At 37.5% G+C, this 25,056-nt stretch overlaps 1 protein-coding gene across 2 annotated transcripts in view; it reads left to right on the top strand.

Annotated features, from left to right (window-relative positions):
- The window catches only part of ASCC3 (activating signal cointegrator 1 complex subunit 3), a 265,663-nt gene extending 245,667 nt beyond the window's left edge, over positions 1 to 19,996 (top strand). For both annotated transcript variants that reach the window (XM_054061495.1, XM_054061493.1), the window contains 5 exons: positions 8,250 to 8,401; positions 8,905 to 9,055; positions 14,879 to 15,085; positions 17,049 to 17,224; positions 17,323 to 19,996. In XM_054061495.1, coding sequence (XP_053917470.1) covers positions 8,250 to 8,401; positions 8,905 to 9,055; positions 14,879 to 15,085; positions 17,049 to 17,224; positions 17,323 to 17,476 — 840 coding nt within the window. In that variant the 3' untranslated portion in view covers positions 17,477 to 19,996. The remainder of the gene's footprint in view (positions 1 to 8,249; positions 8,402 to 8,904; positions 9,056 to 14,878; positions 15,086 to 17,048; positions 17,225 to 17,322) is intronic.
- The last annotated feature ends 5,060 nt before the right edge of the window (positions 19,997 to 25,056 follow it).

The raw sequence follows: 25,056 nt of genomic DNA, 5'->3' as shown, positions 1-25,056 counted from the left end.
TCGCAAATAAACTACAGAAGGTTCCCGTGGCTGAGAAAATCTGCCATGACTTCCTGTGTGATCTTGGGCAAGTTATTTAATTTTTATTTCCCTCTGTTGACTTTAATACAGTTGCAATAGACTGCATATTCTCTTCAAGCCCAGCACTCTGTCTGTGTTATTCTTACTAAGGAAAGATAGAGGTGTCGGCAAGGTGGTGCTGAGCACTCCAGTAGCTGCTGAAAATCAAACACTTCTCCACTTCTTGCAGAACATGAAGGAATAAAAATTCTAATGAAATTATTTGTCTAATATCTTTGTAGAATATCATTATTAATGTAAAGACAATACCCCACCTTTATTCCTGTCACTGATTTAAGAATATGTGAAATGGACTAAATCTAATCTCTTTTTTACTTCTTTTGTCAAGCCTGATATTTTCTGACTGTGTATTCAGCGATCAGTTCTTACTCTACTGTTCTAAGACTATTGCCTATATTTGCATTAATTGAAATGGATAATTGAGGCAGTAATACTGTCAGTGTCAGATTCAGCAGGGCAGTCTGTTCTAGGAAATAATGTGACAGTTGCTGGCTTTGCATTTGGATTGGCCACAAGCCTCCACTTGTGGTATAATCGTTGATAAAATATTGCCAGGAGCAGAACTGCCATGAAGTTCAGCCTTAACCTTTGAGAAGTGTTTACCTATGGATGTGTTAAATGCATCTCAGCAGGGTATCTGTGCATTGAGAAGATGGACATGAAGTCAGATTCCAAACTGCAGAGTAAAGACTGGTTTGCATGGGAAATATGCACATACCTGAAACAAGGACCTTTTAACACTATCACTGATGGCCTGTCTTTCCCAGCATGTTACTCCTCCAGAGAATCTAATTTTGACAGGAAATAAAACCCCGCATTTCCTTAGCTGGACAATGATGTGCGTAACACTGCTTTGCCTGTTCTAAAATAACTAAAGTGAATAAGTTGTTTCTCATCATTTATTTTTCAGCTTTTGCTACAGTTCTGCTATGAGAATCATCTTTGTGGTATACGTTCAGAATCATTAAATATTGCACAAATATACTGCCCAATTCAGTTGTCTTTTAAAAGCTAGTTTACGTACTAAATGTTTGCCCTTAATCTGCAGACTGCTCTGGCTGACAGTGGGAGCTGTATCTACTACTTCTCACACAAAAGGTACTTTCCAGCTGTACCAGCACAGCTGCAAACAGCAGAAGTGCCTGAGCTGCAGTTACCGAACTGAAAGAACGAGCATGGCTTTCAGCTCTGGTCTTCCCAGCCTCCCCAGACCTTCTCAGTTCATAATAGCCACTAAAACTATTGACTTGGGGCGCCATATCCCTTGGATCATTTGTTTTCGTGTCTATGGGGAAATGGAGAAGTTTTTTAAGATCCTAAGTGTGGTTTGAGCACACATGTTGTCTGTTGTTAGTTGTAGGTGTGCCAACTACTTGCTGCAAGGTGGTGGGAGTTGGATTGGCCTGTTTTACAGTTGTGCATGTAATATTTGTCCCGAAGTGCCTAGGGAAAGAAATAGTTGCTTTGTGTAATGAGTGCATTGGCAACTGTTGATAGATGGGCAGCTTTACTGAAGGAAGGGAAGAGAATCAAATGAACTTGAGAATGCAGAGGATTATTCAGAAACAAGTGAAAAGCAGAGGCCATATCTCTTTAGCTATTACATCTATTCTTTGTGCATGCGGTGATATTCCAGTGATGACTCCATGTTTGTAATTGTACTTAAATATTGGCTGCTTTCATGGTTGGATGGCTATTATTCCACGTTAGAAGGGTGGAAATAGTAGAATAATCAAAAAACTTGCAGCGTATATACTGGGTAGTAATGCTTATTTATAGATACCAAGCAGAAGTGGATAGCTTTGTAAAGAAAGTGCCTGGGCACAGGAAACATTAAGATGGAATTACTTGCTGCCTGCTTGTGTTTTGCAGGTATGTAAGTAGGAGAAAGTAGGGATACCTTTGTGGCAGTGGTGTTGGGCTTTTTGCTTGCTTTGGATAATTGGTGAACTGCTGTATGGAAGCTTCTTGGTGGCAGTTTAATGATCACTTGGTGCTGCCCGTATATAATCCCTCCCCCACCCATGACAAACCTTTTCCCAGTTGGAGCTGGAGGAAATGAGTAATGCTTAACCCATTTGTGTGATCAATTCACTTAAGCAGCTACTGTGAAATGTTAATCACAACTTTAATTTGTACTGCATTAGCATTTTGATTAACTTGTAGGCTTGCTAGCACACTTGAAGCACTTTTACTCATAGTTACAGCTCGGAAATGACTTTTTGATTAATTAAGTTTGTTAGACAGCAGCTGAGCTTCCTGAATGCTAACCTTATGGGGCTAAAAGTTCAGGAGAAAGTTACTGGGAATAACTGTTGCTGTTGAAAAGGATTCTTGTGAATGCGCTCAAAAATTTTTAATTATTAACAAAATATTACATAACTACTTTTAAACTGACTTTAAACTCTAAAGAGGGCAGATCTGTCATGAGAAAGATGTTGTTCATTTTCACAAATTTGGTAGATTTGTGTAAAATTTGGAATAAATACCATCCTTAAGACATTGTTTATGCATAGGAAACTGGGATTTATTCCCGTGAGATTTTTATCAGAAGTGTTTTATTGTATTTACAATTCACTAGCATAGTTGAGAATATGAATGTATTAATTACTAATTTGAAAATAAATTGGATATTGAGGCTCAGCAAGTTCTGAACGTGTTGAGTTATGCCCTACCAAGTTTATATTGCTGGTATCAAATTCCACAGCTGCTCTTATTTCTGTAATACTATCCAAAAAAAAAGTTGGTAAGAACCCAAGGATTGCACTCCACAATTGCAGACAGTAAGTGATTTGTCCTTTCCCTAGTTCTGATTGTACTAATAGTGTTACTATGGAGGCTAAAGGATGAGTACAGGGATAGGGATCTTATGAAACAGCTAGGAAGGTTGTAATTTGCATACATCAGTGAGACCTTTATGATGATGGGAAAATGAAGAATTAGTCTCTTGTAGGGGGTAGCAGAGCATATGGAAGAGGGATCTGAATATGCTTGTAAAAAAAAGTGAAGGGAAAGGGGATGCAGGGGGCAGTATAAAAGGAGTGCCTCCTGAATAGGATTAATTACATCTCATTCACTATCTCTGATAAAGTAGAAGGGCAAGGTGGTCTGTAGGCTGAAACTATACAGCTGTACGAGTCTGGTTTAATTGATCTGAAAGAATTCCTTGCCCTCCCTTTAATACATTTCTAAAAATTAATCTCGGACTAGGTCTCTGAAGTTCTGTAGGTACCTGTTTTTCCAATATATAACATACAAAAGGTAGTGACGTTACACCCCTCTTTAAGACTTCTTCAATTAAATTCCAACTTTTCAAGTCAGTTGTCGTTTCTGGGGTGTAGAATAGAACCATCGTAATCATGATTTATATAAAAACATGAAACTTGTAGTTCGTGGCATGCTTTAACATATGGGAAAATATTTTACTTGTATTAGTATGATCTCAAGTCACGTGGATAGTAATATAATGTTACGTATTGAAAGGTTTATATGTTTTAAGTATGTGCAAAACCAATTTTTTATTATTATGAATTCATAGTTTTCTGGAAAATGGGTAAAATACATACACTTTTGCTTATTATTATTATTATCTATAAATATTTGTGATATTAACCCTGTAGCCCTAAATAGCTGTAATTAGGCACCATCCTAATTATTTTAATAGATCTATGGATTTAAACTCGCATTTCTAACTGAAGTCTAGTCCTGGACAACAGAACTTCCATTAGCACGCAGCAAAAGCAGGAGTGGGGATATTTTGATAATTTGAAAGCAGAACGCTATAAACAATAAATTCAGGCATGAAAATAGGTACAAAACCCAGCTGGCCTGAACTGTTTAAAGTATTTTAATCCTACACAGTTATTTCTTTTAAATTATTGTTTCCTTCCTCAGAGTATCACTACAGAATAAGACTTGTATTTGTTTGGCTGAGGATATGTTTGCTTTACTTTACATAAACTTACAAATCTAAGGTGAATGTAGTTCTGTGTAGAGGGCTGTATACATTATTGTACTAACCTTCAATTTCCCAAATGAAGGCACTCAAGGAAATGTCACAGTCTGTGAAGGACTGATACCAAAAATAAAATTAATTCTTTTAAGAAATTTGAGCCATGAAGCTCACCATGAGTAATTTCAGTCCCCATCCACCACGTCATTACCACCAATGGCATCACTGTAAGCAGTCGATTTTTAGCTGAATAATAATCACAGATGTAATTCTCAGCCACAAAGGCACTTTGTACATTATCTTAGTCTTCTTAGCAAGCCGCCAAATCCAGAGCACTTATCATTGTTCATTTAGTTTCATTGCCACTTTTCTTGAATATAATTTAGCCACAAACTACTGACATATATATTTATAACGTTTACAATTAGATTTATATTTATAGTATTAAAGTATTTATGTAGAAATGTCTATCTTTATGTCTAAATCTGGAGAGGGGCAGATTTAGACTAGACATGAGGAGGAATTTCTTCACAGTGGGAGTGGTGAGGCACTGGCACAGGATGCCCAGGGAAGCTGTGGCTGCCCCATCCCTGGAGGTGTTCAAGGCCAGGTTGGGTGGGCCTTGGGCAGCCTGGTCTGGTGGGAGGTGTCCCTGCCCATGATGGGGATTGGAACGAGATGATCTTTAAGATTCCTTCCAACCCAAACTATTCTATGTTTCTATGATTCTATGAAATCTATTCAGAGTTATATGACAGGTGACTTCAAACAGAAGAAGAAATTATTCCAGGCAGTATGTATGCAGTCTCTGTTAATAAGATGCAAGCTGTTTCATTTTAATACTTCAGTAACTTATCAAAAAAGCTATTTAAGTCATTTAGATCAGAAATTCTTCTAGCCATACAGTCTCTGTTCCCCTGCCACCTACCCAGTCGTACAAGAGTGATCCAGAATATGCAGCTTTCAAGTGAAGGATGTGAAAGCAATACCAAAAGCAGTGTTAAAACTTTGCAAAAATATTCTGAAGTAAAAGATATTTCAGTTGCCAGACAAATCTCCTAAAAGTGACGGGGGTGAGTGGGGTGGATATGTTCGTTATGGAACAACTTATTACCTGTCATTTTGAGCTTATATTCAGAGTGCTTAAAAACACCATAGAAAAACAGTGTTTTACTATCAGTGTGTTTTGCAATCAGCGAGTGTGCCAAACACTAACCTCTCCTGCATCCTGCCTCCATCTCTGCTTCCCCTCAAGGTAGGGATTTATAAACCATAATTCAAATTCTAAGCATGGATAGTAATTTTGGCTAAAAAGAGACAGACTGTAAAATCTCATCTTCATATTAGACCAGAAAGGTTCAATTTGATCAGTTTAAATAATTCGCTACTTAAGGATAACCAATCACTCCTCCTGAAAATAAGATGATGGAGGCCTGATAATAGATGCTGAGGGTTTTGTATTAACACATTCCTGAGTGAAGAAAGAAATAGCAAGATGTTGATCCATTTTGAAATTCAATTCTGAATATCATTAAAATGAAAATTTTTGCCATACTGACAGGTACAACATCAGTCAGTTATTGAGTATCAGCATTTTTGCCCTACCCCTGCCATATTTTGTTGCTTCCCATGTTGGTGCAAGCCAAGCTATTTTTCATAATGACAGACAAAATGTCTAAGGTTGTGTCACTAATTGCTATTATTACTTTGTGGTTGTCTGAGTATGACACTTGAAAGGCTTAAATGCCAACTCCTGATTCGTTCACTGAAACCCACCTCAGAACTGGCTTCGACTTTCTCCTAAGTGCAGGAAGAGGCCCAAATAAGATGATGGTAAACATATTTTTATTATAACAAGCAATTTCCTTTGGCTCCATCTATTTACACGATCTTTTCCACTTTAGGTTAAAAATTGATGGGCTTAGGCCTGTTAGTTTACCAAAAGATATTTCTATGTTTTGTAAAAGCTTCTTCATAGTTTTGGGGTTTCACTTCTTGCTCTCACTGTCCTCTTATATCTCTGTGATGAAATTATCCTGTGTTGGCATGAAATTTGGAGGCTAGAAATGCAGATAAATAATTTATGCCATTTGTCGGTTTAGAATAATATTCTTAATCTGTTCCAATCTTACCAACTAAAAGGTATTTAAAAATTACTTACTTCTTTGCAAAATAAGAGTTAAGTTAAAAAGCCACAAATTTCTAGATAACTATGCTAGCTTGTAGTTAAAAACAACAAAAAAACAAACAAGCAGCAACTGGAGAAAGTAGAGAGAGTAGATGTTATTCATCACATAACATAGATACTGGATATTTATCATTTTTTGTTTTGTCTTTTATATAATTTTTTAGTTGCTACATTTTACATAGCTAATTTGGAGATAAAGGAATGACTCAATTTGTTACCTTGACTATTTATAGGAATTTCAATAACCATTTAAGTTTGAAGCATCTGTGTGTTTTACACTTAGTGAAAAATGAAGCGTGCAGGTTTCCGAGGCAGCAGATGAAACAAACCAACTTTACCATTGTTCTGACTTTTTCACAATGTCACTATCTTGGATTTCACATCCAGATAGAGATGCTGTGAATAAATTCTATGGGTGAAGAAGCAGAAAATAAGAAGGAAAAGAGGATTTGCCATGTGGATTCATTGTAACAATGTGGAACACAGAGTCTCACACACACAGGCTTTCCTTACTCCCTACGGGGTATCTATCTGTAGCCCTCTATCAATTTCTAGGAGATTTTCTATGTGAAAGGATCCTCCAGTTAATTTCAGTGTATAGCTTGTTTTAGATTTATCTTTCTCTTACATCTTCTCTCTTCCTTTCCCCTTTTCAAACCTCTGTTAAAAGGGTGGGGGTAGGGGAATACATTAAAGCAAAAAAAAAGAAAGAAAGAAAATGGTGAAAACAGTGTTATGCATGTGTCTTCAGAAGCATTTTATGAAAATACCACTGCTTCATGCCGACTAAAAATACAATTTATTGTATTCCTCTTGCTGCTCATGGAAAAGATGGAGTATCTATGCACCCAGTATTCTTCATTTATACACAGCAGTCTCATCAGAAAGGAAAGAACAAGGATCAGGTAGTGGAGAATAGGAGAGAGATACCATACTGACTGAGCAACACGCTCAGAGACACAGACTGTACTGTATATATAGGCTTTAATATATTTTAAATTGTGGAAGTGGTTCAAGAGCGACTCGCCCTGTGAGGTTAAAGGACTGACTTCACTCTCATACATGCTGAGAATTCCCTCCTTATCTGACTAAAAATCATGTGAACCAACACCTAAATCTACAAACCACAAAGCTGCTCCTTTCAAATGTGATTTCTACCATAGTTTTACTTTCTATTGGGTAAAAATAATCATACCGGGAAATCACCTTGGCAAGCCAAGTGAAAAGGCAGAAAACCATTAATGTTGTGCTGAGGTACTATTTCTAGAGTCACTAGGGATGTCATTAGAGTGTTTCAGGGTGCTATGGCTCTTCCTTCAAAAAAGACGAGTTAAAGTTTAAGTCTAGATCTTTATTAGCTGAAAGACACTTTATCCACAACTCATAAGAAATGAGACAACATTTGTGTAATACAGGGTAACACTTAAATATTTTTCTATCTGTCACTGATCTTATCACCCCAATCTGGGAGAAAACCTGTTGAAATTGCATTGTAAACTGCTAAAATAAACTGTATGACTGGCCAGGACTTGTGTCTTTAAACTCAGTATTTCTCCAGAATCAGTGTAATTTAATTGAAATAGCTCTGCGTGTGTAAACAACTCCTTTGTTTAAAGAAGATTTCACTGTTTAGTTTGCCTTAAGTAAATGCTGCCTTTTGTTTGTCCGTAAAACATTTGATTAAATGTAAAGACTCACATAGACACCTTCTCCCCATTACACTAGTGGCTGTAAAATAAGTTAAAATGATGCAGGTATCTGCTGTCTAAGGAAGTACTGAACAATATCATTTGTCTTTAAAAGAAAAACCCATGGAAACATCTTAAGCCTCGTGCTAAAATCAACTCCTAATACCAAGAAGATGCTATTTAAAGAAGTGTTGAAACACATTTTCTAGTATTTTAATGAAACTCCAGATTTCATACATGGCAAAGCACTTTTAAGTACATCATCACTTGCTAATGAATTAAAGTGTTGTAATATGATGCCCCATCTGTGTTTATATATATATCTGTCTTCTTTGATCAGGCAATGCTGGATGTTGCAGCACATCATGGATGGCTGGTGACTGCTTTGAATATAACCAATCTGGTGCAGATGGTGGTTCAGGGTAGATGGATACATGACTCTTCACTGCTTACTTTGCCCAATATAGAGCTACAACACCTTTACCTTTTTCGGTATGTAATTCTTCTAAGCATTTGCAGGTTTGCAATTTCGTTCCACTTCTGACTGCTGATTATATTTAAAAGTCATTGTTGTGCCCAAGAATGTTCATTAACACACCAAAAGTAGAACTCATTCTTTCACAGTGATGCTTTCCCAAATGGAATTTCTGTTTCTGTTTTCAATATTCATCGATTAATTAACCCCACAGATTATTCCATGATTCCAGACAAATTAACAAGAGATCACTGGAAGGGTTCCAAGTTCTAGTAAATCTAACTCTGTATGTTAATTATCTCTTAATTTTAATCCATTATAAAAATACATTAGTCTCCATTTTAATATCATAGATAATGCTAAGCTCTATAGATGCTTAGATGATGCAGTAAATAATGCTAGCCAAAAATAAATGACCGTCATTTAATAACAGAAACCAATATGAAGTTTTACCACCAAAACAACTAAAAAAGAATGTTTGCTTTTCCTCCCTGGGCATATGTTTTGCTGTCTGTGTCAGGAAGTGGGGCCAAGGCAAAAGAAAGAGTGTGCATGGAGGTTACCAAGGACCTATCGAGTGTCTTCCTGAACTAATGGCTGCCTGCGAAGGGAAAGAGAATGTTTTTGCTTCCATTGTGGACAGTGAATTGCAACCATCTCACATTTCACAGGTAATACTTTCTATCCACAGTCGTTATCAGTGTGATTAGAAAAGAAGAGTAGTTGGAGAAAGAAATACTCTCTTCACTTCCCTTCAGCAAATATCATGTGACATTCTGTATAAAGTGCAACACATCCATTGCTCTAATTTCAAGGTACTGTTAGCTTTACAAAGGTTCTTCTCTGGCTGTTTTCTTAATATTATTTTCACTTATCCCCTGCTAACCAGTAACAGAGTCTGGTTTATGGATGATATTACCACATCTCTGCTTTAAAGATGCTTCTTGAGGTCATTCAATCTGCTGAGTGTTATCCACCTTTCCATAGCCAGCTATGCACTAGGAATACATGTATTGCAAATGTCATCGTAGCTGCTTTGCGGAGTGGTCTGTCAAACACCATTTTTTCTGAGAATACCCTCAGTAAGAGATCCAGCACTCATTTTCTATCTGAAACAGAAAAAACAGCTGAAATTCACACTTCACAGGGGGAAGAAAAAAGTACTGTTCCGAAATGTTGAGTCTGCTAGACTTTTATTTTCAGTTTGATTTGCAAGCCATTCTTAGCAAAGGACAGCTATATTCCATAGTATTCATAACATGCTAAGCCTATTGATTTCAAATAAATGTATGAAAGATGAAAACTTAAAAAGCTATACTTCAAATGTTTTTTGTTTGAATATTTAAAATGACAGCAATATGTCCTGTTTTTGACTGTTCAGCTTCAGGTAAACCTTTTACTGGTATGCAAACAAGAAGAAAAGTACTTAAATGTGTGTAACAGTCATCTGCATTTGTAACTAAATTAACATCAAAATTTTTGATTATGTATTGACATCAAAACAAGACTTCCTTTAACAACAGATTTCTAACATAATGCACATTGATTTCAGTCCAACTTTTAGTTGTGAGAAAAAATTAGAACATTGTTATAATTAGTTCAGGGAGAACTCAGAAGTAAACTTACTTAATTTATTTGCATAAATTGCCATTCTGTTATCTTTAAAAGCAAATGCAAATTGGCTCTGTCTGATACGATGATGGTTATTTGGCTCAAAAGTGCTTCAATTTGCGTAGCAATCTGGTGTCGTCTCTGCAGTGAGGCGATCCCAGGTAACATACAAATCCTGAATTATTCCAGAAATTAGTATGTTTAAAGCATCAATTTAAGTGCTAATTGCAGTAGTAATGAGAAAAAGCAGTACTACTGTGAGATTTGCATCTACTGCCCCATCAGTATGCCTGGAACGGCTGCTGACTGGCAGAGGATTTGGCTGCTAATTAAATAATTGTATGCATGGCAGTGTTCTCGTCTGATTCAATAGATGAAGATTAATCCTCAGATAAATATGTTTGGCTCGTATTGAAATGTCTTAGCAGTTTCTTCAAAAATAGCTTGTGTGTTATGTGGTGTGTACATTCACACTGTGAATGACTCTGTGCCTTTATATATCTATGTTTGTAAATACAGATGCATATAAGAGGGAAAAACATAATGTCTTAGCATCATATAAGGAGAAAGTTTCATTTTTGTGAGTTGGGAATAGCTGTATTGGGCATAGCAAAGCCATGACTGTGTTACGTAGGTCACTGCAAACGCAAAACCTTTATACCAACATTTTATATTCTTTACAGCATTTTTTCAGAAAAAAAACTTGCACAGAACTAAAATTCATATCGAGACTGCCTGTTGAGTGCCTACATAGGTAAAATCTTTCAATGGACAGTTAGGGGCCAACCAAGAGAAAAATTCTTCAGTAAAGAATGCACCCTTATGACATATTTTCTATAAAGAAAGACTATAAGATTGTAGAGAATTAGCCTAGAATTCTGCCACCAGGCCTGAACAAAGTCAATTAAAGTGATAAGTACACCACTAAATCACCAAAACCATTCTGTTCCTAGCAAACTTTTTACTTCTCACAGTATATTGAACCTATGTCTTAGACCTGTTACTAGCATGAAACTGGTAGAAACAGCTTTAGCTTTATGTAAATTTGAAGCACAGAAATAGGAAGAAATTTCACTTTTGGAAAGAAGACAATGTCTTTTAAGCAGATTGGCAATTAATTTTTAAATAGCAGCTCTTGAAGCTGCTCATGGATTTGGAATATTAGGCTAAGTCCTGGGGAGACAGATTATTGGCAAAAATGCTAATGATGTTATCAAAGGTTCATGAAGAATTTCTCATGTGATTATAATTTGAATCTATGGGTTTGGTAGGTAAATATGTGTATAGTATATATGTACATGCACACATTGGGTATTTTAATATAGTTAAAAGGAAATAATACAGCTTGTGTCATCCTACAGAGAAAAAAAAAAAAAAAAACCACAGTAAAATTTGGCAGAAGTACCTAAATGATGTGGGAGCCTTAGCTGAATTTTCCGAAAGTTAGTTATAATCCTAAACCTCATTGAAAGTCAGCAGGGCTTTAAAAACAGACAGCCTAACCTAAATTCAAAAACTGTTTGGACTGTAACTCTGATCTTTGCCCTAAGCTCCTTGTTTGTTTCAGTGATTCATTCTGAATCATATTTCTTGAATAAACCTCTTTCTGGTTTTAAGTCACTTAGGCATGAGGCACCTTTTAAAACACTGACCTGATGTTTGTATTATTGAATAAGAAAGAAAGAAACCTCAAGATTAAAAAAGAAAGTATTATCCTTGTTGTAGTATTAGGTGCCTTTATTCTGGTAGTATCAGTGTTCCTATAATCTTCTTTTTCATTTTCAGCTGTTACAACTTTACTTTTTTCCTCAGTAAGAAAAGCATTTCTTCATTTTCTCCATGATGCATGGATGATAAAAAGGGAGCCTGCTGTCCGCACCGTATCAATGACCAAGCAGTAGTAACTTTGCCTTTAATTTTCAAATACACAAGACCTGGAGAGTGACATATTACAAGTACTTTCTTATCTAATTAGAAAGTTACTTACTTTGGTTTGCTTGCACTGTAAAAGCGATACAAGGACATGTTGGCCTTTGACAAATAGAATATGCTGGGTTTGTGTGATATAAACCAGACCAAATCACTCTTCAACAGAGTGACAGGTAACACCACTGAAGGACTTAATACATTATGATATCTGCTGAAATTAAACTTTGTCGTAATATAATTGTAACAGGTCTTGTCTTCTGAGATGGTAGGCAAAGTTTTCTGGCTAAATGATATCTAAAGGATAACCAAAGGGGTGATCCCTGGGTTGATATATATAATATTGGGCTGCCTCTACTGAACACAGCATAAGTACGCCGCTTTGGTGCATAGGCAGTAGGTCTGTACCTTTCCTACAGTAAGCTTCATCTTAAAAGCCTTTACAGTAAACAAAAACAATTGCTGGTTAAGGGGTTACTACTCATCCATTGTGATCTGCTGGAGGTCACTTTAGTAGTGCCTTATGTGTTAAATGTAGTGAAATCCTGGCAACAACAAATTCATTAATTAAGAAGGCCTGGAGGGTGGGGTTTTTTTCTCCTTTTCCCCTTTTCCCTTGCAGAGCTGGTACAAAGAGGGATGTCTTTTCCTTAAGATTCTAGCTGTTTGTTTTCTGTTATAATTTTCCTGTCCTTTCTTAGCTAAGAAACTATTAAGAACATCACTGTAATTCACCAGCTTTTACACTGCAGTTCCTGAGCACTCACAGCTGGCCCTCCCCACCTTCTCCATTGAACAGACACAGCTGTTCGTGCAGCACACAGAACAAGGAAGACAGAGAGAGATTAGTTTTAGCCTAAATCAGTTTTCTCATTTAGTTCAGCCAGGCTCTGGTAATGCAGCCATTTTAATCCAACATAAGTCTGTGCTGCAGCCGAAATGGGCAGTCCTGCCCTCCCCATGCCATTTTCACCTCTCCTGACCCAGCTCACTGCACAGCTGCACTAATGCTGTGGCTGGTTCGGGAAAGGAGGTGGGAATGAGCATCTGGGGATGAAGGGAGGAGGGAACATATCAGCCCTCTTGCTGACAGTCAAAATGGCCTGTAGCCAAGCGGCTACATGAATACTTGTGCCAGCAGGGGAGGAGGCTGGACCACTTCTTTCAGTGGCACTGAAGGTTCATGCTTATTCAGAGTACTCACAGGATTAGTGAATATGCTTCCACAATCAGCTTTAAGCTGATCTAAGTTCATGCTGTCACCAAAATGATTAGCAAGCTGATCCATCTAGCTGCACAATCACAGCATGGTAGTGCAAACATATCAGGGATGGAGAGAGGGACACCTCGCTGGTGGGGAGGATGTTGGAGAAAGGGATGGGACCACCCCTTCCTATGGCAGTATGATCTTAGGTCTGCTTACCCTGGCTGCTGCATCCCTGCTTATATATTAACTCATACCATTACTGTGAGTATGAATCATAGCAATGATGTCTCCAAAAAGCAAACTGAGCTTTTACTAGGGCTTTAGATCTACCAGCATGGAAAAAGAAATCAGAGACACATCAAGCACAATCTAAATGAAAATAGATCTTGTTGAAACACAAGATGGTCAAACCAATACATGAAAAATAAAACACCCTTTATTCTTTTTTTTCAAGGCTGTATGGGGCCTTGAGGAGCTTGATCTAGCAGGAGGTGTCCCTGCCCGTGGCAGAGGGGTTGGAATTAGATGATCTTTAAGGTCTCTTCCAACTCAAACCACTCTGTGATTCTATGATTCTTTTTCCAGAAAAAACATTTCTGTTCCATGCCAGTATTAGCCATGCAACTATGCCTACTGTCTTCATTCCCACAAGATCCTATTGACATCTGCTGGCTCTTTTCCAAGGTCAATATTCCTCTTTCCTTCTTATCCTTCCTACTCTCTAGCTTTTTATATATGTTTTTTTGAAAACGTGTGTGAAGTACTAATTCCTATTCTGTTTTGAGGGTGGAGGGGAAGGAGGGCAGGGCATAGGGTGGTTCTTTGGTTTTGGGGTTTTTTTATTCCAGTGCCAGCCTCATCTCTCTTTTTCAGCTGTAGTGAGGCCACAAACCACTGCCACCATTCTGCAGCCAATTTTTCCATTTCTCCTTCCTAAGAAATTTCATCGAGTAAACATGCTGATTTTACTAAATGAAAGCCTGCATTACTCTCCTACGTTTTTTGTCATTTTTCTCAAAGCTGCTTTTACTTGTCTGATAAAAACGGAAATGAGGGACGCATAGGGCTGCATTTTCAAGATGTCTCTTTAAGGCTGAAGAGACTGTCATTTTCAGCTACACAAATTGTGTGCCTCTGACAAGAGTTCTCTGTATGGGGATGTGAGAAGGTTGAGGGGCTGCTGCAGTTCATGAGAAACCACAGAGACTTGAGATTCCTCAAGAGTACTATAAGAAGTAGAGTTCATGAAGATCAATGCAAGAAAACCTTGAAGAAAAAAAAACCTAGGGATAACTTTGGATATGCAGTTGAACTTCTGGTTAATACCTGAACTGATCCTCTGAACTCTCTGAGGTTTGCCCATTGCTAATTAGCACTGCAGTGTCTTGTTCTTTATGGATTATGCTAAGGAAGTTGAATTTAAAACTTAATTATACTAGTTTTTAAGTGGCTTATAGGGAAAAATAATCGGGAGCGGTAGGGAATTTTTCTTTGTTCAGACATCAGTAATCTTAGTGGAGCATGTATAACATGCTTCAGGAGTTTCACATTTGGTTTATTTGCTTACAAGTAAGTAGAGTAAGAGGTTAATGATTCTTAGAATCATGTGATATGATATTCTAATACATAATAAAATATTAGTCATATAGAATATATATGTAGACTGCACATTGAATTGTTATTGTCACAGTGACAATGGTCTGAGTTGTACAGATTGTGTTGTAATCCACAGGGATTTGTTTCTATGCAGGCTTGGAATTTCTTGTGCCATTTGCCAATTCTGAACATCAGCCTGAGCATTAAGGGTTGTTGGGATGACACAGTTCAGCCACAGAACGAAGTGCCTGTTCCTACTTTGACAACTGACATGCGAGATGACAAAAGATGGATCAAACTACATGCTGATCAAGAGTATGTGCTCCAAATAAATCTGCAGAGAACCCAGATGGGATATCAGGTAGATTAATTTATCATTTCCTTTTCAAGTGCACAAGTTACCAATAATCCATTTACATTATCAATAATGATGTATACAGCATTTTTTAGTCTTTTATGGTTTAGGTATTATGTAGATTATAAAAACTTTCAGGGCCTTTTCTGTGTTTCTAATGAAGCAAATGATTTTTCAGGTTGCAATAGACTCTTAAGGTAAATAGACTCTTAAGGTAATATCTTAGACTAATTCAAGTCAATTAAAAAAATCTGTCATTATTTTTTACAAACCAAAAACTTAAAAAGTTGATTTGCTTGGGGTCTATAAGCAGTGACGGTAGAGATGATAACTTCACAGGCATTAATTGCTAGCCCCAGACTCCTACCACTTATACCCTTGCGCATCCTGCTCCCCCAATCCAATTTATATGCTTCCCACTATATTCTCACATAGCTCCAAACAGCGTAGCAGACCCATACCTCTAAGTATGTTTCTACTTGTAACACATCCTCAGGCCTTTACTGAGAATACTTCCCTCATATTTTACATGAAAAAAATTTTTGAACAGCTTCTAGAACATCTTCTACGTGCAATTCTTTTTCACGCCTAAATGTCAGTTTCATTCCTTTGCCCAGTTAAAGCATATCCCATTTCCCTTTGGACTGGTCACCTCACTAGGCCCATCCTCATTTGCCAAGAAACACCAGCAGCTGCATAGGTTTCCAGCTGCTCTGCCCATAGCAGCAGTGTCTCACTGTACCTGTTTGTCTCTGGGAATAGTGAAAACCATGCCTTCTGCATTCAGAAGGTACTGCTGACAGTGTAGCTGTGACTTCCTTATAGGTGCCTTTTTCATCATTTGCATACCAAGAGTGGCATGTGGACCACCATGATTAGAATTTTGGTAATGAATTCTCTAACATTTCAAACAACTAAGAATGATAATTGCCAGCATCTTTCTTAAGATACAAAGAAGAGTTCAAGACAGAAGCAGAGAACAGTTTTAGATGTTGGTTCTAAGGCTCTTAAGACAACTTTATTTTGATAAAAATAATGGGAAACATATGTTCTGTTGTAAATACTGAAGTTAACTTTAATTTGTTAAAGAATTATATTTGAGAAGTATTCTTTCCCAAAAGATTTCTTGTCCTGACTACAGCAGGTTCACCGCAGCATCAAGGGGGGAGACCGTCTCATTGGTACAAAGGAAAAAGGGTTAAAGCTCCTCCATAAGTCATTCTGTTTGCTGTGTCAGTTACTGACTGAGACTTTTCCTAACCAGAAGCCACAGAAAAGAAGAAAGCAGGAGCATTTCATGCAGCATTCACTGTTTTATAAACCTCTCCTAGAATGTGATCCTTCTTTTGTAAGAAAGAGCTGGATCAAACTGCTTCTGAAGCTTGATTGCTATGGTGGCGCTTTTTCTTCTGTATAAATCTTCAGTAAAACCTTTCCATCTACAGAATACAAAATGAATGCTGATTGAGTGTATATCATTATATCTTCAGCTTTCAGCAGTAAAGTCACTGTCTTAAAGAATCACCAAAATAATCTGTCTTTTTGCTATATCAACCTCAAATAAGGACTTCAAGTGCTGTTTTTGTCTTTATATTAATCTTGAACAATATTGTTTAGCTTTACTTAAAGACGCTAGGTTTACAATTAACCCTTGCGTAGAGAATAGCATTTGGAATATATTAGATGAAATTACAGAAAGGGAATAGTATTTCCATTCAAGATTTAATAGCTTACAAAATAAGTGAAATGGCATTTTGTATTCTGGGCTTTTCTCTGTGGACTGAGATTTTTTTTTTTCCAAAACACTTCATCTGGAATGAAATCACAAAAATATTATATCTGGTTAAATTATAGTCCTATGTAACAATTCATGCTAACATGGTTTTGAGGTGTTTTTGATGCAAGGAAGAATGGCATTTCGGAAAGGTGATTTCTAGTTTATCACTAAGCTGTTTCTTTTCCCCAACAGGGAAAGCAAGACAGTAAAGCAGTGGCTCCTCGATTCCCCAAAGTTAAAGATGAAGGATGGTTTTTGATACTGGGAGAAGTTGATAAAAAAGAACTCATCGCTCTAAAAAGAACTGGATATGTCAGAAATCGAAATACTGTTTCTGTTGCTTTTTATACTCCAGAAACTCCTGGAAAGTATGACAAATTTACAAATTAGGTTCTCGTAACGATTATCTTTTCCAAGTAGACAAGACCTAATTTCCAAACTAATGATTCTGCTTTTTACTTTTTAGGTGCATCTACACATTGTATGTCATGAGTGACAGTTACCTGGGCATGGACCAACAGTATGATATTTACCTGAACATTGTACCAGCTAGTACTTCAGCACAACTCACAACAGAGGTGTCTGATGCTGTGAGTCACCTAGCTGTGAAAAGTGACTGAAAAATCCATTCAAAAGAACTGGTCTTGCTGCTAAGACATCTGGTCATTCAAAAATATGTTTGCCTTAGTGGAACCAACTTCAAACCTCAAGACAAGTAGGAAATTGAAAGTGACTACTGTATTGACTCTGGTAACACAGAGTTAGCCACAGTGGCCTTACTCCTTTATGAAGATTTGTCTTTTCTTGTTTCATCTTTCTTCTTTCAGAAATCATATTATTAATTGAATTTTGACACATCAAAATAAAAGACAAAGAGATATTGTAATTGCACAAATTTGGGGCTGTAGTCTTCATTTTTAAAAAAAGGTTCTGTAGCCCATGTATAAATATAGCTTAAATAGTCAACTTTTTTCATTTCTAGGGAAAAATACAACACTTGATCTAAAAAACGCTGAAAATATTGATGGATGTGTAATATTTCATGATTAATAAAAATATCGCCGTAAGAATTTTTTTATTTGGTTTTTCAGTGTAAAATATGAGAAATATAGTAACAAAATTCTCCTCTTACACATACTGCATTTTGAAGGTCATAATCTAAAGGATACATTTCAAAAACTTGTACTATTTATAGATGCCATAAATCTAGTTATAAAGGCATGCTAATTAGTATAAAATATTTCTAGTATAGCAATGATACTATATAGATCACAATAGAAATTATATAGATCATAATTAAAGTTTATCCTTTACATGTATGTACATATAAATATGTACACCATACACACACACACACATATATATATATATTACATAGTTACAATTCCTCCATTCCTAAATTTTGAAAGACTAAGGCATATAAGATCAGATGTCCTGTTCTAGGGTTCACTGCTAAAGTAGGCAACTACATTCTGTAAATAAGGGAGCTTGAGGCTCCAAAAATAGGGTTTAAAAGAGACAGTTTGATGAGCAAGGAAGAGTTCTGCAGGAAAGAGGTAGTGTCCGAGAGATGCCCGGCTCGGTCATAGTACCATGGAGACACTTCCATCTCCAAGACATAGATCTGAAGAGACAAAGTAGCTGCATTTATATTCCGCACAATACATTTATGAGACTGCTTTCCTAGATCTACACATCCTGAAGTCAGTCCTTTTCTCAGCTTTAAGGGGATTTAAGATGCTGATCGAGCACTTGGAGGCAACTTACTGCAAAAAAATCATGCATCTTCATTCAGATAGACTAGACCTTAAACTGAATATTAATATTTGAACTTGTTCAGCTTTGCGTTTAGCTGATAAGCATTACCTGTCAGGGGGATCACTTTTTCATTGTTTTTCGCGAGATGAAAGAATACAGTAGAGTTGTTGCCTGGAAGATTCCCAGAAAAGAATTACCTTGGTGGTGCTACACCAACAGAAAGATAGCACAGTTTACATTGGAAGGGGCCTCCGGAGGGCCTCTCATCCAACCCCTCTGCTCAAGCAGGGATACCTAGAGCCAGTTGCCCTCAGGAGTATGTCCGGATAACTGTAACATCTCCATGGATGGAGACTTTACAACCTCCCTGAGCAATCTGTGCCGTTGTTTGGTCACCCTCACAGTAAAAAAAGTGCTTTCTGCTGTTGAGAGGGAACCTCCCATGTTTCAGTTTGTGCCTATTGCCTCTGGACACCACTGGCCACCACTGAAAAGAACCTGTTTCTGTCCTTGTTAACATCTTCCATTCAGATATTTATATACACTGATGAGATCCCACCCTGACCCTTCTCTGCTCCAGTGCTCAGTGCTCTCAGCCTCTCATGCAAAAGATGCTCCAGTCCCTTCACCTTCTCCATGGCTATTTGCTGGACTCTCTCCAGTATGTCCATGCCTCTTGTACTCTGGAGCCCCAAACAGGACATGGTACTCCCAGTGTGGCATCATCAGTGCTGATCACCTCCCTCAACCTGCTGGCAACACGACCTTGCAGCAAAGAGATTTCAAAGGGTCAACAGTTCAACATTAATTTATTTCACGTATATCTGGCACCTCTAAATTGTGAGAAAAGTTATTAAATTAATCAGTTCTGTAGTTCAGTTTTCAGAGACTTCCACATCACCTGGTGATGTTAAAAATTGTATATTTCATTCTTATAGGTTGACTGTATTGCCTAAGAAAATGGGACAATAGTAGAAAAAGTTGTCACTATATTTACAGCTTGTTAGATTATACAACTGCCGCCTTTGCCATTTAGACTATATCAATATAATATGGTGCTGTGTCACACAGCAAACAGGTTTTTTTTCAAATTCGTAGGCAAAAGTTTGGTTATCCACACATTTACTTAGTCCTACACCCATTTTTAAGAGTTGTTTAATCTGCAAGTAAATTTTCACAGAAATTAAATCCTTTCTTTGGGAAAATTCTTGGCTGAAGCAATATATTGTCCTTCAATAATTTTAATTAATTAGGAAAAAGAACTGTGCCACAGTCAAACAACATACCAACACAGTGACGCTAGCTCTTGTTGCTTTGTAAATGCACATCACAAAATAGTCTGCTACTCTGCAGTTAGACAATAGCTTCAGTATTCTGTATTAATCAATTAAAGGGTTTCTGTAATGTCATTTGTACCATTTGTTCTTTGTTTTGGAAATATTGTATTCAATTTCCTAGCATGTTAACTGTTCTTAGAAATAATTCGATGAAATTTCTGAATAACATATTTCAAACTTTTTTTTTTTTACAAAAGTACTGAATTCGTGAAGACAAAGTCTGAACTAATATAGAATGAATTTAAGCAAATTGATTAGAATCAGTATTTATCTGAAAAATCTGAGAGAAGGAATTCTGATGCAATTGAAACAGCCGCTTGGAAGGAACAATCAATATCCAGTGATACCTAATGGAAGAAAGTGAAAATAGCTGTCTAAAAAAAGTATGAAAATCAAACACAGACTGAAAACAAAAACAGAGATCGATACTTTGTTAATGTAATCATCACCATTATGGATAAATGAACAAATTAACTGCTCATACAGAAATTTTTTAATGTTGTTTCTCATTCCAGTTTGCAAGCAGGTTTTTATTTTTCTCTCTCCCACTCTAGGAGCAGCTGCAGTTAGTGCCTGCCTGCTCAGATAGGATACTTCTTCCAAAACTTGGAAAGAGCAACAAAAAACATGCACATCTCACGTATCAAGATGTACAATGTCCGTCACAAAACAACTCAGACTGTGCTGTAAATCTTTTTAACAAATTGAGAAACTCAACTATGTTCACCTTCAAAATAGTTGCCTTCCAAGTTGACACACCACTGTATATGATGCTGCCAACATCCAAAGCAATTCCACACATCATTTTCTGAAACACTGTTGAGGATCTCCATCGTTTCTGCTTTCCCAGCTTCTACCAATAAAAAGTGGTTCCTTTGAGTACCGATTTGACCTTTGGGATCTCCTCACCATAAGCCTCAGTCAATAATTGAAAAGTTTCTGTCATGGATTTCTTCAGTTTCACAAGAATCTTGATGTTTACTCAAGGTCTATATTTGAACACGCATGCACTCGTACTGAGTGAAGCAACAGAGTTGAGCCTTGTCTCTCTGTGACAGGTTAGATGTTCCATAACCATTTCTTTGTCTGCCCCCTCCCACTCTTGGTCCCCAAGCTGTAGGGTTAGTCTCAGGGATTTTTTGTGTCAGACTTCATATTTAAGTCTGCCTTTGTGACTTCACCCTTTCCATCTTCCCCTGTCTTTCTCTTACGACAGCATCATAGCAGTATTTAACAGAAGCAAGGAGAGGTTTGGGTATGTACAACCATCCTCCATCTCATCTTAAGGAGCTCTTGCAGTACTATCTGTTGTTTCTGGTTCTAGCTGTGAATGTATCACTGTGGCACCTGGAAGCCACCTTCACTACTGTAGGTCTTTCTCTTTTGTTGTAAACTGAATCTTCAGAGGCCCTAATTTCACCCAGATGAACTCAGGGGTTTATGTTGCTGACCCAAAATTCCTCTTACCTTATCATTAGTTCACTTCTAAAGACCACCTCTATGATGGAGGTTGATGAGCGACTTCCCGGTTTCCTTCAGGATGAGTACCAGACTTGAACATTCACCAAATAGGCTGCATTTAAGGAAAGCTAAGTTCTCGAATTCCAGTTCTCTAGTTCTGGAAGTTACTTACACAGAGAAAGGTCTCCCATGTGCCTTTGCTTTTGCATGCCACAGCCCAAATCCAAATTCCCATGTTATTACCTCACTCAAGAAAAAGAGGCTGTGATATTTTTAAGATATCCAGGCACCACTTCTCTACGAAATGTCTTATTTACTGCAGCCAGTTCTTCAATCATCACTCTCTTGTCTTGCCTACACCCCTCCTGTTTAAGGCAGACTTTACCTACTTCCACTACGTGTAAACCCTAATATTTTGTTTTAAAACAAAATCAGGTATCCTTTCTTCCAGCTACATTGTACACCTTTGGTCTTAGTTTAGTTCCTTATTGCAGATATCTAGTTCCATTTAATATCCAATATCTCACTATTTATATGTTTGTGTACTACCAGATTTAAGATCAGACAATCATAGAATTATTTGGTTGGAAAGGACCTTTGAGATCATCAAGTCCAAGCATACCTGTCCACTACTAAATCATATCCCTAAGCAATCCGTCTACCTGTCTTTTAGATACCTCAAGGGATGGTGACTGAATCACCTCCCTGGGCAGCCTCTGCCAGTGCCTGATGACCCTTTCAGTGACATAATTTTTCCTGATGTCTAATCTGAACCTCCTCTGGTGCAACTTGAGACTAGTTATCTGGGAGAAGAGACTGACACCCACCTTGCTACAACCTCCTTTCAGGTAGTTGTAGACAGTGATAAGGTCTCTCCTCATCCTCCTTTTCTCCAGACTAAACAACCCAAACAACCCCAGTTCCCTCAGCCGCCTCTCATAAGGCTTGTACTGCAGAATGTTCTGAATGCCATTGGATGCCCAGATAGACATGTGAGCCACAAAAAGATGAGTAGGGCTGCTGCTGAGAATGGTCACCCCATTTCTACTGACATGCTATGCCTATTCTATTGGCTATGTTTGACTACCACCTGCCTTTTTAAAAACATATTTTGTGAAATGACGTCTTCTCAGAACGCTCTGCACTTAGCAGGATATGCCTAGACATATCTGCAGAAGTTTTGATGAACATTCTTCTGAAGTGATTTGCAAAAGCTCAGGAATGAACTAACCAAGTTTGTTATTAATGTCACACATTGGTAGCAGTAAGAGGTTAAGCTGCTTTCATGAACTGTGTGAAAGGAACTTTCATATTAAAGGGACTTCCCTGGAAAGCAATTGTACTGCTTGTACTAAATGAGTCTCTGTGTAAATAATTCCTACAGAGGATTCAAGCCAGACAGAAGAAAGAAGCTCTATAGAAAAGGATTCTCAACAGTGATTGTGCCATCCTGTAATTAAATATGTTTACAATATGTCTTGTACTCAGATCTTCTAATGAGCTCCATACTACATCAATGCGATTTGAATCCAAGACTCTCCAACTTGGTAAGCTTTTCTTCTGCATGTCTATTCCTAGCAAATCGCAGCCTCCTTTTTCACTCAACTCTCTCCTCAGAAATAAAGCACGTGAAAGCTCACTAACCCTATGCATTAAGCATTACTGCTTAGTCTTGACCTACTAAGACACCCAATTAAAACATGCACCCAAAATAGAAGACTTGTATCTCTCCTTGCAGAAGATCCATACGCAGCAGAATGTGTGGTGTCTACATCTAGATTTTGGAACAGAAATGAGAATATGGTGGGGAAGGAAAATAAGTAAAGACCTTGACTACTGTTCATGTGCTAGAAAACCAATGGAATAAAAATGAAAAGTCTTCAGTGCTGAATATTATCATTCCAAATAATAACATTACCACTAATTGTAATGCCAGTAGTGGTGAGTTGGGCATTTTGGAAAAATCATGCTGTTCCTAACATGACACATGTGCAAACATTATAGGACTCTGCTATTAATTATTGGCAAGAAGAACAGTAGAAAAGGAAGTCTAGAGATATCACCGTCTTTTCCTAACTACACTTGAAACTTTACATAAATGTGATAAACAGCATTCTTCACACACTAGCTAATTTGCACCTTGGAATGGAAATAACTCAGTTTCTACTGTGTAGTGTTAATGTGGGAAAATTAGGCTTATGCACTTGACAGCAGTACTCTCTCCTAGCTAACAGAATAAAATTGTTTCAGATGCCAATAACACATGGTGAGTTCCCTTCATGTATTTGTCAGCAAATCCAACTAATTAGGGTCTAATTACTCATTGTAGTAGTACAGTAATATCAGGTTCTGGTAAACTGTCATCTTTGTAGCTGTGAAGATTGTGCAATTAAGCCTTATTTTATTTTCTCAAATGACTGCAATGACTAAAGTCAGAGTTGGAAAAAACACTGAGAGGATTCCAACAGCTCCGTTTAAAGGCCCCTTTGTTCACCCATGCCAAAGTAAGATTTATCCCCAATTTTTTTTCTATTTTCTTCCCTATCTAAAATACAATGTAAAATTTCTCCCTACCAAGAGAAACTACATGACTTATTTAACAGTTTACACCAGTTACAGGATCTTGCTGTTTCTTTGGCATGGCTCTACCCTGTCCGATCCCACTCCCCCAGCCCCTGCGGACACAATCTCTTACATTATACTTAGACTAAGCTTACTGGGATAGAGCCTTTAGGGGAATTTGATTTTCTGTTTATAAGACACACGGCACAGAGGAAGTCCTGGTCCATAATTAAGTTCCAGCAAGCTGAGATATACAAATAACCGCATGAGGCCCTGCTGTGCGAAACTCAAAATATGATGCAATGTTACTCCAAGAATATATTAAGCAAATAACATGGGTGCAAATCACACAGCACAGTTAGCACTATGATTTAGGCAAATGCCACTTTAATTTTAGATTTTAATTCTAAGTGACTTGATTCAAAGATGGAATGAAGTACTCTGGGAAAAGACATGTGGAGATTTCTCAGTTCTCCCCGGTAATGAAACACTCAGAACTGACCAAAGTGAACTAGTTACGAGCCATATCCACGCACGTGATACATATCTAGTCAAGTCTGTCTTTGTGCATCTCACACATTTTTACCTGATTCCTACATACAAACACTGACATCTTTGAGCCTTGTCCTTGCAGACATTAGGAAAATACATGCTCTGCTCTTCTCAGGAGAACAGAGGTTCCGTAATTTACATACAATAGTATGTACATCAGAAGACAAATGCTTCCCGCAGCTTCACAAAGAACCCTTAGCAATAGGTTTAAAAATTGCAAAACACAACCATAAAAGATTAAGACTTTGCTTTCACCTAGCTATATAGTTGCAGTGCCAGGTTCTGCAATCCTACCCACTAACTCAGGATGAATAACAGCTAGGTAAAGTTTCTGAAACTTCTACTAACAACTTTTGCCTCCTGTTGATAAAGTAAATGCAGACATAGTCACTTACAAATATCACTATTTCATAAAACTTTTTTCATTCTGTGTCAATATCTTGTAGCTGGACTGCAATAGTAGAGGACCTTTTCCCTTACACTGCTGAAGGTTCCCAGGCTTCAGCTTCACAGCACCTGACATACCCAAG

The sequence above is a fragment of the Cuculus canorus genome, chromosome 3, assembly GCF_017976375.1.
Source record: "Cuculus canorus isolate bCucCan1 chromosome 3, bCucCan1.pri, whole genome shotgun sequence".
Lineage (NCBI taxonomy): Eukaryota > Metazoa > Chordata > Aves > Cuculiformes > Cuculidae > Cuculus > Cuculus canorus.
The sequence above is the reverse complement of the archived record's forward strand: the minus strand, read 5'-3'. Positions and strand labels throughout refer to the sequence as shown.